This window comes from Chiloscyllium plagiosum, chromosome 27 (assembly GCF_004010195.1).
Source record: "Chiloscyllium plagiosum isolate BGI_BamShark_2017 chromosome 27, ASM401019v2, whole genome shotgun sequence".
Classification (NCBI taxonomy): domain Eukaryota; kingdom Metazoa; phylum Chordata; class Chondrichthyes; order Orectolobiformes; family Hemiscylliidae; genus Chiloscyllium; species Chiloscyllium plagiosum.
This window is the reverse complement of record NC_057736.1, coordinates 8,423,700-8,443,267: the sequence shown is the minus strand read 5'-3', so window position 1 is coordinate 8,443,267 and position 19,568 is coordinate 8,423,700. Positions and strand designations below refer to the sequence as shown.

Here is a 19,568-nt window from a genome sequence, read left to right as displayed (position 1 = left end):
GATGACTCCTGCTGACAAGCTGTTATGCACCAGGCAAGATCCCCTCAAAATATTTTAAGAAGGTAGTCTAGACCCTAACCTTTTCTTTCTTTAAAGGCAGATGTGAAGTGGGTGTCCCAGGTGTGATGCAACTGGTCAAACCACTTGGCATAAACTAAACACAATTTATTTAAACACTGCAGTTAAAATACAAGCACAAGAAAGAGGAATTTAGAATAACAACTACTGGAAAACTTAACCAAACACTAGATATGGTACCTGTTACTAATTAACTATTCCAGTATAGTAACATCACATAAACACATCCCTTGGTGAAAAAGTACATTACAACACAGATTCTTACAGGCAGGTTTCCAATCCAGGAGAGTGCCACATCAAGAGAGATTTCAGAGAAAGTCACAGCTCTGAATCATTTACTGAAGCCTCTGATCCTTCTGGGAGCCAAACATCTTGTAACTGCTACACCTAAAGAAAAACTAGAAAGCCTGATCTGGGAGAACTGGACACCCCCTTTTCATTGTACAACTGCTTTAAAAAAGCTAAAGGCCTCTTACATTATTGACTTAGGCTGACTCGCTAACTACTTCAGCACCTGTACCTTTCCAATCTCTCTTCAAAGAACCAAGGGCAAAACAACCTTTTTAAAGTAGCAGTATTGTCACAATCCAGCTTTAACTCATCCCAAATATAATGGAATGGTTAAAGATTGGCACATAAAGAACCTCCTTGGTGATTGTGGAACTAACTTGATTACAGGTCTATCATTGCAAACATACTTTACATCTATTCAGCCTCAAGTAATTCTCTCAATTTTTGTTTATCATTGCTTGATCTTCAAAGCATCAAGAAGGACATAACCAAGGTTAGTGTTCTAGGTTCATTAATTGATTTCAATTTCCTTGTTAACTGTAATCTGGTGTTACTGGAAACCCTCAAGATATCCAGTTTTTCATTTCGACTTTTTCTTACCATCACTGGTCCAAATTAAGTATTTTACCAAGATCTTTGAAACATTTATTGTTTTTCAATAGATTTTGTAAGTTAAAGAACCCAATGTGACTTTTACACAGTGTTGTTTGATTTTTTAAAATAATACTTTTATTTCTTACCTATAACCTAAAATGTATATTCTCACAACATTTAATTTGACTAAAGAGATCAGCAGTGTATGATAAAACCAATAATTTTTGTTTGTTCAAGTATGTTTCCTTTCAGTTCAAGAAAGCCTGGGCTTAGCTTTGCAAGTAGTTTGTTGCAAAGATACTAAAACTTGGTGAATTTTAGTGTCCACCATGTCTGAATGCCAATCGAGAACTACCAAAATACAACAAAAGTTGCCTTACTAACCCTGCAAACCAAACTAGAACTATCAACTGAACAGTTTCCTGTATCTGGAGCCTAAATTCACAAGTCATTTTTATCTTTACTTTTTTTTAAATGCCATGCTTTCTATGTCAATTGGATATATGATAGAAATATTCTTCCTAAAAGAATAAAAAGGTTTAATTTTCATATTATTTCCAAACACATTTCATAAAAATATAAGTTTTATGATTTCATAATCCAAATAAAAATGAGTCCAAATGAAAATGATGGGATGTAGCTGCAATACAAAACTGAGTACACTTAATTTTTCAATCACCTTTAATGCAGTTTGAAGTATCCTAACATGTTCTGAAAATTATGAGAAATAAAACTAATGAATTTAGTAGAATACTCATGAAAACCTTGAACTTTCAGATATGGATTGATCTGATATACATTTTTACATATTCCATTTCATCTACTTCAGTTATTTATATTTCAGTCCTGCAAACACATTTAAAAGAAAATGTAAGATGCCCCTTATTTAACATTAAAACATCCAGATGACTCTCAAATACAACAGTGAATGAGCATCCAGTTTTTCCAGTCTGGAGTCCTGTATGTCTGCACAAGACATTCTATAAATTTGATGACAGCAGTAAAAGAGAATATTGTTTAAATATCAACTACTGAGCACCTCCCCCACCCCCACAATTGATATTTAAGTGATAAACCAACAATGAAAAAAATCTTTAGGACAGATAAAGGCTAAGATAATCAGTCGACATGCAATATTACTAAAGACAGCTAAAACTTGGTGAATTCTACAATATACTGTGGCAGAATGCCAAAGCAAGAACTACCAAAACATAATGATAAACTGGCAGTTTGCTAACTCTACAAAACTAAACTAGAACTTACAACTGAACAGTTTCCTGTGTCTGTGACAGTGATAGCGTCTCTAATTCTGGGCCAGAAGGTGAGGATTTGAGTTCCACCTGCCTTGGACATTTCATTTTTTCAAACAGTTTCACCAAAAATAATTTATTTTACAATGTTGAGGAGATAATTTAAAAAAACTCAACAGACAAGGTAGAGTTGTCAATCTGTGGCAGTATAGGAATCAATCGCATTAACTCCAGAATATGGTAATAACCTGTTGTGGTTCTGTTCGCCGAGCTGGGAATTTGTGTTGCAGACGTTTCGTCCCCTGTCTAGGTGACATCCTCAGTGCTTGGGAGCCTCCTGTGAAGCGCTCCTGTGATGTTTCCTCCGGCATTTGTAGTGGTTTGAATCTGTCTAGACAGGGGACGAAACGTCTGCAACACAAATTCCCAGCTCGGCGAACAGAACCACAACAACAAGCACCCGAGCTACAAATCTTCTCACAAACTTTGATGGTAATAATTTTTCAACTTGAAGGGGATTTCTATGTATTAAAACTGAATTTGTTGAAACTCCATATATTACCTATTAACATTTTAAAAGTAAAGGAAGCCACTGATAATTGAATGATATAATATTGAATGCAATAAAAATGGTTAAAATTCTAAAATGCATGGTCATTCCCCTCCAAAAGGTAAATATTAAACATTTTAACCTTTTGAGGGTAGACAATTTCTTTACCTAGTGGGAAAATATCAGATTGTAGTTTTCATGTTTTATATGAATACTGTGAATTAATATTTTTGGGAGTTCTAAGATTCTACTTTAAGCCTATTTATTATTTACAATGCATGTACTTTTTATTTCGGCATATAGAAAATTTGATTCTGAGTTATCTTTAAAGAAATCCTTCAATTCTCAAATATTTATTTAAGTTGGTATACTATATTCTCTTTTGTTTTTCACTTTAATATTGTACGATTGGATTACTCATATAAAGATCTGATCAGACATGTTTCTAAGAGTTCCCAATTACTTCCTGACATATTACTGCTGCAGTAGTTCTGATACTTTACTGTGCAGGGCAGGTTAGACACCACATTCCCCAAGCAGATCTAATGCACACATAATTGGACAAAATTAAAATTATGTCTATGTTTGGTGTCTTCTATGGAATTACCTTTGCAAAGCAACAAATATCAAAATTCAAAGGGGAAAAGAGAAAGTTATTAGTCTTTCTTTTAAGCTGCCCATGATCCACTTGACTTTTGTGTGAAAAACAGACCTTTTCTGGTCACATAAAATACAAACTGTGATTTTCAAACATTTAACATGAATTATTTCTGAGGAAGGATGCAGTTTCTCTGCTCATTAAAATCAATGCAGGTATGTTAGATGGGGAATTATCCTGAACTTCTGATTTTTGTGGCCTTGTTTGATCATTTTCTCTCAGAGGTTACTTGAAGAGTAAGCAGGATTATTTTGGCAAACACAGTGTGCCACCAGCTGTCCATTACAGATCATCATCAACAAGCCGCCCCCTGTAGAAAAAGCAAAGTGTTATTAAAGCATTTATTCTTGTCACTTTTCCAAATATGATATTTCTAATTCACAAATAGTGATAGTCGTTTGAGTTCAATATGCTTCAATAACACACCTCACAACTAATAGTAAAGAAAGTAGGCTGTGTTATTTTATAGGATGACACCAAAATTGGTGGTGTAATGGACAGCGAAGAAGGTAATCTAACATAACAAAGAGATTGTGGGTCAATGGGCAGAAGAGTGCCAGATAGAGTTTAATTTGGATAAATGCAAGGCATTGCACTTTGGTAAAACAAACACAAGCAAGACTTATAGTGCCTTGGGTGGTGTTCAAATATAGAGAGACTTAGGGGTTCAGGTTCATAATTCTTTAAAGTTTGCATCACATGTAAATGGGTGGTTAAGAAGGCATTTAGTATACTTCCCTTCATTGCTCAGACCTTTGAGTATAGGAGTTGGGATGTCATGTTGAGGTTGTACGGGACCTTGGTAAGGCCTCTTCTGGAACATTGTATCCAATTCTGGTCACCATGTAAAGGAAGGATTTTATTAAGCTGGAGTGGGTTCAGGAAAGACTTGCCAGGAATGGAGGGTTTGAGTTGTAAGGAGAGGCTAGATAGGCTAAGACTTTCTTCACTGGTGCGAAGGAGGTTGAGGGCTGACCTTACAGAGGTTTATAAAATCATGAGGAGTTTAGATAATGTGAATGGTGGGTGTCTTATCCCTAGGTGGGGAATTTCAATACTCTGGGGCATATTTTTAAAGTGAAAGGAGAAGGATTATAAAAAAAAATGAGGAGCATCTTTTTTAAACAGAGAGTAGTTTGTATGTGGAATGAACTTCCAGAGGATGAGGTGTATGCGAGTACAGTTACAATGTTTAAAAGATAATTGGCTAAGTACATGAAAAAGAAATGTTTGGAAGGATATGCACCAAACATAGGCAGGTAGGACTAATTTAGCTTAGGATTATGGTCAGCATGGACTTGTTGGACCAAAGGGCCTGTTTCCATGCTGTATGACCACAATGACTCCTTCACACAAACGCAGTTTGAGAAGGAGGTAGAGATTAAGCCATAATACTCAGAAGAGACTGTGAAACTTCTGTTTCTAAGTGATAGCTGGTGAGGTTGCTGATCTCTGCAAATCAGTAGCAGAGTACTAGCAAGGTTAATACAACTGCTCTGGCTGATTCTCTTCATACGTAATTCACACTGGGCCTTTCCTAATGATTTTATCACAATCAAGGAAATCCCATGAAAAGTGGAACTTCGAGTCACTCCGAGATGGATGACAATCAGCCAATCTCCCCCTCCATTCCTCTTTCAGATTTACATTTCTGTTAGGACTTAACAGAGCCTGGTGAAACATCCAGGCGAACCTGGAATTCTTCACACCCACAAGATAAGTTCAAAAGAATACTTTACTAATTAAGGCTTAAATTTAGTGTTTTTTATTGGTTCCATGTTAAATTTCATTTGAGACCTGATTTGGGATTTTTTTTATTTTGGTGGCTCTAAATAAATGCAAGTTGTTGTCAAACACAGAACAGTACAGCACAGTACAGGCCCTTCGGCCCTCGATGTTGTGCTGACCTTTTATCCTACTCTAAAATCAAACTAACCTACATATCCTGCATTTTACTATCATCCATGTGCCTATCCAAAGCTGCTTAAATGTCCCTAATGTATCTGACTCTATTACTACTGCCAGCAGTGCTTTCCACGCACCCACCATTCTCTGTGTCTAGAATCTATCTCTGACATCTCCCCTAAACCTTCCTCCAATTAGCTTAAAATTATGCCCCAAAATGAATCACTTCACACTTTTTTAGGTGAACTCCATCTGCCATTTCTCAGCCCAATTCCGCATCCTGTCAATGTCCCATTGCAACCTACAACAGCCCTCCACACTATCCACAACTCCACCAACCTTTGTGCCATCGGCAAACTTACTATCCCACCCCTCCACTTCCTCATCCAAAAGTTATTTATAAAAATCACAAAGAGCAGAGGTCCCAGAACAGATGTCTGTGGAATGCCACTGGTCACTGAGCTCCAGGCTGAATACTTTTCATCTACTACCACCCTGTGTCTTCTATGGGCCAGCCAATGCTGTATCTAGACAGCCAAATTTCCCTGTATCCCATGCTTCCTTACTTTCTAAATGAGCCTACCAGGGGAATCTTATCAAATGCCTTGCTAAAATTCATGTACACCACGTCCACTCCTCTACCTCCATTAATATATTTGGTCACACCCTCAAAGAATTCAATAAGTCTTGTGAGGCATGACCTGTCCCTCACAAAGCCATTCTGGCTATCTCTAATCAAACTATAGTTTTCCAAGTAATAATAACTCCTGTCTCTCAGAATCCTCTCCAATAATTTGCCCACCACAGACAGAAGACTGACTGGTCTGTAATTTCCAGGATAATCCATATTCCCTTTCTTGAACAAGGGAATAACATTTGCCACGCTCCAATCATCTGGCACTTCTCCAATGGACAGTGAGGATGCAAAGATCATTGCCAGAGACACAGCACTCTGTTTCCTCACTTCCTGTAGTAACCTTGGTATATCCTGTCTGGCCAGGGGACTTAACTACCTTTATGTTTTTCAAAATTTTCAGCACATCCTCCTTCTTACCATCAACTTGTTTGAGCATATCAGCCTGTTTCACTCTGTCCTCTCAAACGTCAAGGTCCCTCTCAGCAGTGAATGTTGAGGCAAAGTATTCATTAAGGACTTTCCCCACACTGACTCCAGGCACAAGTTCCCTCCGCTATCCCTTATCGACCCAACCCTCACTCTGGCCATCCTCTTGTTTCTCACGTAAGCGAAGAGTGCCTTAGGGTTTTCCTTAATCATACCCACTAAAGCTTTTAATGCCCCCTTCTTGCTTTCCTAAGTCCATTCTTCAGTTCCTGACTACCTTGTAACCCTCTCGAGACTTGTCTGATCTTTGCCTTCTCAACTTTAAGTAAGCGTCCTTCTTCCTCTTAACTAGATGTTCTACATCCCTTGTCACTCAGGGTTCCTTCACCTTACCATCCTGTCCTTGCCTCATGGGGACAAACTTATCCAGCACTATCAGCAAGTGCTCCCTATACAAACTCCACATTTCTGTCATGCATTTCCCTGAGAACATCTGTTCCCAATTTAGACACCCAGTTCCTGCCTAATAGCATTATAATTCCCACTCCCCCAATTAAATACTTTTCCCATACCATCTGCTGATATCCCTTTCCATGATTATAGTAAAGGTCAGGGAGTTGTGATCACTATTATCTAAATGCTCTCCCACTGAAAGATCTGACACCTGGCCTGGCTCCAAATCCAATAAGGCCTCTCCTCTAGTCAGCCTATCTAAATATTACAAGCTGAATCTTTCCTGGACACACTTGACAAAAACTGATCCATTCAAGCTATTTGAACTAAGGCAGTTCCAATCAATATTAGGAAAGTCAAAGTCACCAATGACAACAACTCTTAGTTCTGCACCTTTCCAAAAATGTACCTCCCAGTCTGCTCCTCTGTGTCTCTGTTGCCGTGGGGGGTGGAGGGGATGTCCAATAAAGTGACTGCTCCTTTCCTGTTTCTGACTTCTACCTATACTGAATCTGTAGACAAACCCTCCTTGATGACCTCCCTTCCTGCAGCTGTGATACTATCACTGATTAGCAATGCCCCCCCCCCAGCCACCATTGCTTTTGAAACATCTGAACCCTGGAACATCTCACAACTATTCATACCCTTGTGATATCCATTTCTCCATAATGGGTCACAATATCACAGTTCCAAGTACTGATCCATGCTCTGAGTTCATCACCGTTATTCCTGATACTTCATGCGTTTAAAAAAAAGACACACTTCAACCCATCACACAGACTGCAACTTTGCCCTATCAACTGTCTATCCCTTCTCTCAGATTCTCTGCACGCTGTATCTGGCTGTACGTGATACTCCATCCTCAGCTAGAGCTCAGGTTCCCACCCCCTGCCATACTAGTTTAAACTCTCCTGCAGAGCGCTAGCATGCCTCCAGCCCAAGATATTGATGCCCTCAGTGAGTTTTTAGAAGATTTGTAGTTCAAGTTGAGGTTCTGGATGTAGGTTTGATCGCTGAGCTGGAAGGTTCATTTCCAGATGTTTCATTACCCTACTAGGTAACATCTTCAGTGGGCATCCGGGCTGTTTTAGTGTGTTGGTGGGTTTGTGGGCGACCATGATGCCAAGGGGCCTGAGTAGTCTGGCAGTCATTTCCAAGATGTCTTTGATGTAGGGGAGAATGACTAGGGTTTCTGGATGCGTTTTGTCTGCTTGTTTGGGTTTGTTGCTGAGAAATCATTGGGTACCCTTTTTTTTTAAATACACTGTATTGATGATTTTCCTCTGCTCTGCGTAGTTCCTCTGTGCTGCAATGTGTGGTGGCTCGTTGGAATAATGTTCTGATGCAGCTTCGTTTGTGGGTGTTGGGATGATTGCTTCTGTAGTTCAGTATTTGTCCGTACATATTGTTTTCCATAGACGCTGGTTTGAAGTTTCTCATTGGCTGTTCGCTCTACTGTGACATCTAGGAATGGCAGTTTGTTGTTGTTTTCCTCCTCTTCAGTGAATTTTATGCCAGTAAGGGTATTATTGATAGTCTTGAAGATTTCCTCTAATTTGTTTCATTTAGTGATGACAAAGGTGTCATCCACGTAGCGGACCCAAAGTTTGGGTTGGATGGTTGGCAGAGCTGTTTGTTCGAGTCTCTATATTACTGCCTCTGCTAAGAACCCTGATAACGGAGATCCAATGGGTGTTCCATTGGTTTGTCTGTTAAGTTTTGTTGTTGAAGGTGAAATAGGTGGTAAAGCATAGGACCTCTAGCTTGATGATACTGTCCTTGCTGATGAAGTTGATGGTGTTTGGTGTATGTGTCTTTGGGTCTTCTAGTAGTGTAATAAATGTTTCCTTGGCCAGGTTATTGTTGATTGATTTAAACAAGGCTGTTACATCAAAGGACACCATTATTTCATCCTCTTCTATCTTAGTGCCTTTGCTAGTCTTCAGGAATTCTTGAGTGGATGGAGTGCCGTGAGTCTTCTACTAAGTGTTTTAGTCTTTGGTGTCGCTCCTTGGCCAACCTGTAAGTTGGTGTTCCAGGTAGTGAGACTATGGGTCTGAGGGGGGCTCCTGATTTGTGAATTTTGGGTAATCCATAGAAGCGTGGTGTGTTGGATCCATCTGGCTTCATTTTTTAGAAGTCAATCTTATTTATTTCTCCAGATTTCTGAAGTTTTTTTGTAAATATATTTATTAGCAAATTTTTTAACTTTACAAACATAAAAAATTACTGAAAAATACAATCAATAACAAATATCAGTATAATAAAAGGAAAACAAAACACAATTACAGTACAACTACTGTCTACTAACTACCAGCCTACCCTATAATACAAAACAAACCCTAACACTGTGCAAAGCAACACCAATAAATAATTAACTAATAGATTAAAAAGAAAGCAAAACAAAATAAAAAAAACCCACAAAAAACAGAACAGCTATGCTCAGCACAAAGCTACCAAACAAAGGAATGGAAGCACTGTATATATATCAGTATTAACTCAGCAAACCCCTTCCAGGGCCCAGGACTTGACAAAGCTAACCATCCTGGTTAAACAAACGCCCTAATTAAGATAACTGACAAATCTATATCCAAATAACTCAAGTAGGGCTGCCATGACTTATAAAAATGGTCTGTTGTGTGGTGCACCATGTTTGTAAAAAAAAAAGTCCAAGGGTGGCTGTGATTCGGTTCTCTCATTGTGGGGTCGGGTCTACTGCCACTTGTTGGTAAGTGTTGGTATCTGTAAGTAGTGCATTCACTTTCATCGATGTAGTCTCTTTGATTTAGAATGACTGTCAAGCATCCTTTATTTGCAGTTAGGATAACAATGTTTTTATCTTTTTTTCGTCTTTTCAGTGCTTTCCTTTCTTGTGTATTAAGTATGTTTCCCTCCTTTTTCTGCTTAATGTTGGTGCGACTACATGCTGACAGTTTGCTGGGTTTCTTCTGAGAGTTGGTTGTTGGACTATAACCTGCTGTTGTGTGATTTTTAACTTTGTACACCCCAGTCCAATACCTGCATCTCCAAATCATGAGCTTTTTCAGTGTCTGTTAAGGGTCGGTCAGACAATCCATGCTTCTGTGTTGTCAGTGTTGTTACTTTGTATAAATTTATCTAGTTTTTTCTGCAGGTCTAGCTTTTTTCATTTTCTGTGTTTGTCGCTGTCTAATATCTATGTCTTGTTGTACTCTGTCTGTCCATTCATGGTCTGTTGCAGGAGTGAGTAAAGATTTTTGGTTGTATTTACGGAGTCTGTTGTGGGCATCATTAATCGTGTGGGCATCATTAATCAACAAGCAAAACAAATGTTATTTACAAAATACCTTGCAAGAATTGTAACAAAGCTGAAAATGTGTTGCTGGAAAAGCGCAGCAGGTCAGGCAGCATCCAAGGAACAGGAGAATCGACATTTCGGGCATAAGCCCTTCTTCAGGAATGAGGAAAGTGTGTCCAGCAGGCTAAGATAAAAGGTAGGGAGGAGGGACTTGGGGGAGGGGCGTTGGAATTGTGATAGGTGGAGGGAGGTCAAGGTGAGGGTGATAGGCCGAAGTGGGGTGGGGCGCGGAGAGGTCAGGAAGAAGATTGCAGGTTAGGAAGGCGGTGCTGATCTCCAGCATCTGCAGTCCTCACTTTCTCCTCGAAGAATTGTAACAAACACTACATTGAACAAACAGGCAGAAAACTAGCCATCATATTACATGAACATCAACTAGCCACAAAATGACATGACCCTGTCTCATTAATATCCTTACATACAGATGAGGAAGGATACCACTTCAACTGGGACAACACATCCATCCTAGGACAAGCCAAACAGAGACACGCATGAGAATTCCTAGAAGCATGGCATTCCAACCGGAACTCTATCAACAAACACACTGAGTTAGACCTCATCTACCACCCCCAAAGAAAAAGACCAGGAAATGACTTCACCACAGAAAATGATGTCACCACAGGAACTGACATCACCAACCCAAAGAAACCCAAACATATAAATAGAAAGCAAGAATTATCAACAGTGCTTCGCCCAGAGGTCCACTGAAGATGTTACCTAGTAGGGTGACGAAACGTCTGGAAATGAACCTTCTAGCTCAGCAAGCAAACCTACATCCATATTGGTACCACTCCAGTTCAGGTGCAAGCCATCCTTCTTGTACAGTTCCCATCTTCCCCAGAAGGTATCCCAAGAATCCACATATCTGAAGCCCTCCCTCTTACACCAGCCCTGCAGCCACGTGTTCATCTGCACTTGCTCTCTGTTCCTAGCCTCACTAGAATGTGGCATTGGTAGCAATCCTGAGATTACTACTCTGCTCATCCTGCCTTTAGCTTCCAACCTAACTCCCTATATTCTCTTTTCAGGTCCTCCTCCCTTTCCCTACCTATGTCATTGGTACCAATATGTACAGTGACTTTGGCTACTCTCCCTCCCCCTTAAGAATCCTGTAGATTGAGTCTGAGACATCCCTGACCCTGACACTCAGGGGGCAACATACCATCTGGGAGTCTCGCTCACAACCACAGAATCTCCTGTCTGTTCCTCTCACAATCGAATGTCCTATCATTATCACTCTCCTATTCTCCCCCCTTTCCTACTGAGCCACCAAGCCAGGCACAGTACCAGAGACCTGGCCACTGAGGCTTTCCCCTATGGGCCCACCCCCCCACCTCACCCAACAGTATTCAAATGATATACTTATTATTGAGGGGAATGGTTCCAGGGGATCCCTGCACTGTCTGCCTATTCCCTTTCCCTCTCTTGGTGGTCACCCAGCTACCATTATCCTGTAACTTAGGTGTGATGGCCTGCCTATAATTCCTCTCCATCACCCCCTCAGCCTCTCGAATGATCTGAAGTTCATCCAGCTCCAGTTCCCTAATGCAGTCTGTGAGGAGCTGGACTTGGGTGCGCTTCTCACAGGCGAAGTCAGCAGGGACACCATTGGTGACCCTTACCTCCCTCGTCCTGCTAGAGGAGATGCAACTGCCTGAGCTTCAATCCCCTCTGCTCAAAGTTGCCAAGAGAGATTGAATAAGTTTAAACAAAAGCCCTATCTTACCAACCCTTCACATAGGGTCTTTTTCTTTAGTTAGAGGAAAAGGGCAGGTCAGCCGCTGCCCGAATATATCACTTCACGTACCCAGCAATCCCTATGTCCACTTGCACTCCTGTTGCGCCTTCTCTCTGCCTAGTTATGAGTTTAGTATTTAACAGGAAAAATTTACCTTCCTGGCAGCCCCTGGTCCGCATTTTCACCGCTCCCATTGTTGTTGCTGCTCCCTTCATATTTTGTGCTTCTTTCAGTTTTAACAGTAAAATTGACAGATCAATTTATGTAAATGTGCACTTCATCTCTTTACAGTTATAAAGAGAAATTCAGCCCCAGAAGCTGACTCACTGCTTATAGGTTGGAAGTTTGGCTAAAGACTCCATCACAGGTTTGTAAAGTTCCAAAGAAAAAGTTGCTAAAACTTACCCAAAGCCAACCACCACTGCCACGCTAAAGGAAACTCAGTCATCACTGCAAATGAAATAAAACCCAGGAGTTACTGAAAAGATGGGACTTGCCAATGTGGGAGACAGATACAAAAGGGCATCAGACCTTGACAGAATGGAAAGTCAGCAAAATTACTAATGAAGGCTGGCCTAGAATTAATTATTGGTATTTAAATTTAAGCACTGGTTCCAACAGTGCTGAGCTTTTATTGTAAAGAGGGTTTTATTAGAAATAAAATCAGGAAATTTCATTAAACCCCATGTAATTCTTAATGAAGGCTGTGTTAGCACAGTAATGTGTACCACAACAGAGTAAAGGTAAAGTCATCATAAGGCTATTCTCTCTCTCAGAGAGAGATGATTGATGCTGATTTAATCTGAGATCACCACACCTCAGATGAGGGGAGAGTTTGAAAAGGAGAGTCCTTCCTGATAATCTCAGCCAGTACAGGAGTTGAACTCATGCTGTTGGCATCACTCAAACATGCTATCCATCTGACTGAGCTAACCAACACCCACAACACAACGTAGCACATCCTGTTTATTTTAGACAAAGGAGAACTTACATTACACTTTTTCATGGAAACAAAAAGGTCTTGGAGATTGTCAACCTAAGCTGCGTTTCCACAACAACACCCTGGCCAATCAGAATGTACTTGCCTAAGAACTAAGGTTAGAAGAAAGTGAGGAAGAACTAAGATTGATAGCTATACTGCATCACCATGCCAACAATGGCCAAAACAATTAGCATCTTCCTTTTATACTGTATAGAAGATGAGATCCCTTTGTTCCAGTCCTGGTTCTGAGAAGTACAATTTTAAATTCTGTACTATTGACAATTATTTCATCATGCTTTATCAGAAAGCCAAGTGTGTTTGTCCAGGTTTATTGAGTACTCACCTGCAGAGCTCAGTATGACATGGATGAGTGTAACTGTGATTGAATAGTCCCACACCCACTTCTTAACAATTATTGCAAACAGGATTCCACTGGTGAAATACGTAAGTTCCATAGACAACAGATTCACTAGGAGAATCAGAACAGAATGCAAATAGACTTTAAAACAAGGCTAATATTAATTATATAGCAGGATTAATAAACACACCAATAGATAAATCAAAGATGCATTACAAATTCTTTACATTTGATTTTTTTTCTTAAATTTCTTGGGTTTTTATTGTTCTTAAAGAATATAAATAAATCATCAGCTTATCTGCTACTGAAAATTTTATCCATGTCTTTGATTAGATTAGATTAGATTACTTACAGTGTGGAAACAGGCCCTTCGGCCCAACAAGTCCACAACGCCCCGCCGAAGCGCAACCCACCCATACCCCTACATTTACCCCTTCACCTAACACTACGGGCAATTTAGCATGGCCAATTCACCTGACCTGCACATCTTTGGACTGTGGGAGGAAACCGGAGCATCTGGAGGAAACCCACGCAGACACGGGGAGAACGTGCAAACTCCACACAGTCAGTCACCTGAGGCGGGAATTGAACCCGGGTCTCTGGCGCTGTGAGGCAGCAGTGCTAACCACTGTGCCACCGTGCCACAGGAGTTCACTGTTCCAAGATTCTTCTAAAGAGTCTCCTATCTTATAATGTCTGTTAAATTGAGTTCATCCAGAATGCTAGTACTTGTATCCTAGCTTGACCACATCCCATTTACCCATCACTCCTTGGTTGCTGATCTACACTGGCTTCCATCTAGAAATGCTTCCAAAATTAAAATGTACATCTTTGTTGTCAAATCCATCCATGGCCTCTGTTATCATCATCTCTGTGACCTCTTTCAGCCCCAGAACCCTCCAAGTTGTCTGCACATCACATTCTGCATGTCCCCAGTGTTAATTACTCCAACACTGGCCACTATGCCTTCAGCTGTATAGCCCTAGAGGCCTGGAATTCTTTTCATAACAAGAGATTTAAATATATGGATGGTTTGCTTGCTGAGCTGGAAGGTTCATTTTCAGACGTTTCGTCACCATACTAGGTAACATCTTCAGTGAGCCTCCGGCTGAAGCACTGGTGGTATAGTCCGCTTTCTGTTTATGTGTTTTTGTTTCCTTGGGTCAGTGATGTCATTTCCGGTGCGGACATCATTTCCTGTGGTGATGTCATTTTCTGTTCTTTTTCTCAGAGGGGTGGTAAATGGGATCCAAGTCAATGTGTTTGTTGATAGAGATCTGGTTGGAATGCCATACTTCTAGGAATTCTCGTTTGTGTTTCTGTTTGGCTTGTCCTAGGATGGATACGTTGTACTCAGCCCACAAACCCACCAGCATGCTAAAACAGCAGCTAATGAACTTGAAAGACCCTATACAGACAACAAGCAAAACTAATGTCATTTACAAAATACCGTGCAAGGACTGCAACAAACACTACATTGGACAAACAGGCAGAAAACTAACCACCAGGATACATGAACATCAACTAGCCACAAAAAGACATGACCCACTCTCACTAGTATTCTTACATACGGATGAGGAAGGACACCACTTCGACTGGGACCACACATCCATCCTAGGACAAGTCAAACAGACACATGCATGGGAATTCCGAGAAGCGTGGCATTCCAACTGGAACTCTATCAACAAACACATTAACTTGGATCCCGTTTATCACCCCCTGCGAAAAACCGGAAATGACATCAGCATAGGAAATGATGTCACCATAGGAGATGACATCACTAACCCAAGGAAACCCCAACACATAAATAGAAAGTGGACTATACCACAAGTGCTCCATCCAGAGGCTCACTGAGGATGTTACCTAGTATGGTGACAAAACATCTGAAAATGAAGTTTCCAGCTCAGCGAGCAAACCTACATCCAGAATCTCAACCTGAGCTACAAATCAAAACTCGCTAACATGGATGGTCCAAAAATCATTATGCAGAGCTTCTTTATTCCACTGACACCAGGAAGGGAAATTAAGGGCAAACTTGGGACTAATTACACTAGATACATGGAATGACTCTGTGGATTACATTGGGATAAGAAATTACTTGGTCTGACTTCTTTTACTTTTATGATCCTTCTCCCCGACACCATAAAGAATCCATTCATCTACTCGAACTGTTCCACTTGCTGTGGAAGTCCCAGAGAACTGTTCAGTTCCTTCATTCAGTGCCTCCATCATAACACCACTTGCTGCCAGAGGTCATGTTATACACTTCCCTACCTGAGACTTGCTGTCCCAGCAACTACACACAGCTCACGGTGACCATATAATAAGCAGTTGTGCGATGAACAGGTTCAATTGAGCTATGAGGCAAAAATGTTTGACTCGATATTAATATAAGCATTGTCTTCATGACCATTGATGTGGCCAAATGGTAAGAGTTGGAGTGAGATTGAGCTTTTACTGCAGAAGACATTCTCAGTTTCTTATCTGCATAACCACCTTCCAAGGGATCCAGGCTTTGTGGAGGACCACCCATGTTAGGGATCCAGGTTAATTGGGGCCTTGTGTGTTGTATGGTTGGCATAATTTATTGCTTCAGTTCCTGCCTCCTAGCAGGTCCTCCCTATGCCATTTCCAAGGCAGGATTAGGCCTTCCCACAATGAATGCACCCCTGGATTCACAACACAGGTCGGTCCAGGATTCCTCATCACTATCTAACTACCCTCGAACAATCACTCACTGACATTTCAGATTCTGCAATACCATTGAAGGAGCAACTTGCCTCCACATCAGACTCCTGGATTTAAGCAACTCCCCTTGGTAAACCATTTACTCCCACCCCCACCACACAATCAGCCAAGCTCCAGGTTCACCAGTATAGGCATGGCCACCTGTGTATACCGACTTGCTGATTCTGTGCAGTTCAGTATCCAACACTTTCTGAATCCTGTTCTGGTCCCTGATGTTCAGACTTTGGAAGAATACCCACATTTTGTTCATGGAAATGGCCATCCCCATCAGATGATGTGATGAGCTGAAGGAGATGGTCTACAGGAAGCTTTGTACCTTGTCCAAACTAAACAAAACATGAAGATTAGGCTGTGGGTGATTGCAGAGTCTATAACCAGCTCCAGGAGGTACACACACCAATTTTGTTTACGCTCAGGCAGCAAGGTATTCAGAGGTCATGCAGAGTATGGTTAAATCTTTCCTATTGTCTATTACCCTCTAGATGATTGCCATTGTCCTTTTAAAGCTCCTTCAGAACCTTGCTCTCAAAGTTGCTCCCCTGCTCACTGTGACTGCAATGTGATGGAACACCGAAATGAACAAACCCATCACGCTCTAACACTCTGGCTATAGCTAGATATTTTGGTCATGGGTGGTAATAGCCTGCGTGAACTTGGTGAAGACACTGATCAGAATGAGAACATGTTCTGTTGTTACAGACACGGTGGCACAGTGGTTAACACTGCTGCCTCATAGCACCAGAGACCTGGGTTCAATTCCTGCCTCAGGCAACTGTCTGTGTGGTGTTTGCACATTCTCCCAGTGTCTGTGTGGGTTTCCTCCGGGTGCTCTGATTTCCTCCCATAGTCCAAAAATGTGCAGGTTAGGTGAATTGCCTGTAGTGTTAGGTGAAGGAGTAAATGTAGAGGAATGGGTTTGGGTGGGTTGCTCTTCGGAGGATCGGTGTGGACTTGTTGGGCCGAAGGGCCTGTTTCCACACTGTAAGTAATCTAATCCAATCTGGAGTCCAGGACCATAAACTCCATTGCATATGCTTCTAGAGGTCTCTTGGTATCTAGGGATTCCACATAGAGGTGAAGCTGCTTCCCAGCTTTGACTAAAGTACACCTCTTACAATTGTGACAGTATTATTCCTCGGGCAGTAATACTGCTCTCTAGTCAGTGCAGTCATCTTCTTACATCACATGCTGTCTTGCTTGATCATGAACTGCTAACAACACTAGGCTGAGACTGTTGGGAAGGATGGGTTGCTTAACTTCTCTGTTTTTGTCCATTCTCCTCCCTGATCCTCTTCCACCTCCTCAACAGTTTCTGTCACAACTTGAAATTCTCATTAGCTGGCATTGGGTTGGAGGGTGTGCAATCTACTGATCAATCAGCTTTTTGATTAGATTACTTATAGTGTGGAAACAGGCCCTTCGGCCCAACAAGCCCACACCAACCCTCCGAAGAGCAACCCACCCAGACCCATTCCCCTACATTCACCCCTTCACCTAACACTACAGGCAATTTAGCATGGCCAATTCACCTAACCTGCACATTTTTTGGAGTGTGCCACCGTGCCGCTGGAGCAATCTGAAGTCCTCTCTCAAGGTACATGGCAGAAGGTGAAAGCACAATTAGGTCTATCTGTCTGAAAGTGTACCAGGTGCACTGTGTCGAAATTTAATCCAAATGTCTAAGTGAGTTAGGAGCATGGCATTAGCCACATCCCCCTCATAGTGTCTTCTAAGGACATCAACATTTGTATTACGTTTACTTGACTTGGACTGGATCTGGAATCAAAACTGTGGAAGTTCAGTGGCCCATTGGGTGTGTACTAAACCTAATTTGGCAGTCATTTGAAAATAGCATAATGAGTTGTTGTTAAACTCTTCAAACCCTGCCCCAATCTGAATGTCTCTGAACTTCTGGAAAATAGCCTACCTCAAGGGTCATTGAGAATGTTCCATTCCTCTCAGTTAGCTTGAGACTCTGACTGACATCAGTGATAGCCCACTCTTGTCTGCCCTTGACCCTGTGACAGCACTGCCCCAAGGCCAAGGAAACTTCATCTGTTCATACTCTGAAAGGAAGGGGAAATCTGCATGACTGAGGACAGGTGATGTGACAAGCTTCTGCTCGAGGGTGGAGCGTCCACATACTGGAGTCCATGTGAGGGTCCATGAAGTATCAAACCTTGAACAGCCTTTCTCAAACACTCCTGCAGTGTCTGATCTCTTCAGCAAATATGGAGTGGAGCAGCCAAATGTGCAGGGCCTTTCACAAACCTCATATAGAATGCCACCGGACCAAGATACACATATAGTTTCCTCCCTGCCTTAGGCCAGGGCCACTCCTCTACCGCTTGGAAGTAATGCCCCCCTTCAATGCAAAGTGTCTAGTATCCTGCACTTTCAGCTGAAAAAGTTGGCATTTGACTTTCAATGTTAAACTGTGATAGTAGGTAAGATAGTGACTAGTTTTGCAAGCATCTCCTTGACTGTTGAACCAACATGGACTGGAAACTAAGGTCAACAAAAGATTTATCAATCACACATATACAGATGGCGTAGGCATTACAGGATCTACTAGGAGAAAGTGAGGACTGCAGATGCTGGAGATCAGAGCTGAAAATGTGTTGCTGGAAGGTAAGATAGTGACTAGTTTTGCAAGCATCTCCTTGACTGTTGAACCAACATGGACTGGAAACTAAGGTCAACAAAAGATTTATCAATCACACATATACAGATGGCGTAGGCATTACAGGATCTACTAGGAGAAAGTGAGGACTGCAGATGCTGGAGATCAGAGCTGAAAATGTGTTGCTGGAAAAGCGCAGCAGGCCAGGCAGCAGGAGAATCGACGTTTCGGGCATGAGCCCTTCTTCAGGAATGAGGAGAGTGTGCCAAGCAGGCTAAGATAAAAGGTAGGGAGGAGGGACTTGGGGGAGAGGCATTGGAAATGCGTTAGGTGGAAGGACGTTAAGGTGAGGGTGATAGGCCAGAGTGGGGGTGGGGGCAGAGAGGTCAGGAAGAAGATTGCAGGTTAGGAAGGTTGCGGAATGTTTCAGAGAACACCTCTGGGACACCCGGACCAACCAACCCAACCACCCTGTGGCTCAACATTTCAATTCCCCCTCCCACTCCACCAAGGATATGCAGGTCTTTGGACTCCTCCATCGCCAAACCACAACAACGCGACGGTCGGAGGAGGAGCGTCTTATCTTCCGACTGGGAACCCTCCAACCACAGGGGATGAACTTGGACTTCACCAGTTTCTTCACCCCCCTCCCCTCACCTTGTCTCAGCCGAATGCCTCCAGCCCGGCACCGCCTTCCTGACCTGCAGTCTTCTTCTTGACCCCTCCGCCTCCATCCTACTCCGACCTATCACCCTCACCTTGACCTCTTTCCACCTATCACATTTCCAACGCCCCTCCTCCAAGTCCCTCCTCCCTACCTTTTATCTTAGCCTGCTGGACAAACCTTCCTCATTCCTGAAGAAGGGCTTATGCCTGAAACGTCGATTCTCCTGTTCCCTGGATGCTGCCTGACCTGCTGCGCTTTTCCAGCAACACATTT

The 19,568-nt window shown here is 41.9% G+C and overlaps 1 protein-coding gene across 3 annotated transcripts in view; it reads right to left on the bottom strand.

The window, feature by feature from the left end:
* Nucleotides 1–2,630: 2,630 nt before the first annotated feature.
* Nucleotides 2,631–19,568, bottom strand: part of LOC122563515 (transmembrane protein 244-like) — a 50,279-nt gene continuing 33,341 nt past the window's right edge. For 2 of the 3 annotated variants that reach the window (XM_043717335.1, XM_043717334.1), the window contains 3 exons: nt 13,243–13,368; nt 12,323–12,367; nt 2,631–3,731 (listed from right to left, as the gene is read on the bottom strand). In XM_043717335.1, coding sequence (XP_043573270.1) covers nt 3,640–3,731; nt 12,323–12,367; nt 13,243–13,368 — 263 coding nt within the window. In that variant the 3' untranslated portion in view covers nt 2,631–3,639. The remainder of the gene's footprint in view (nt 3,732–12,322; nt 12,368–13,242; nt 13,369–19,568) is intronic. The other variant, XM_043717336.1, reaches the window with a different exon arrangement.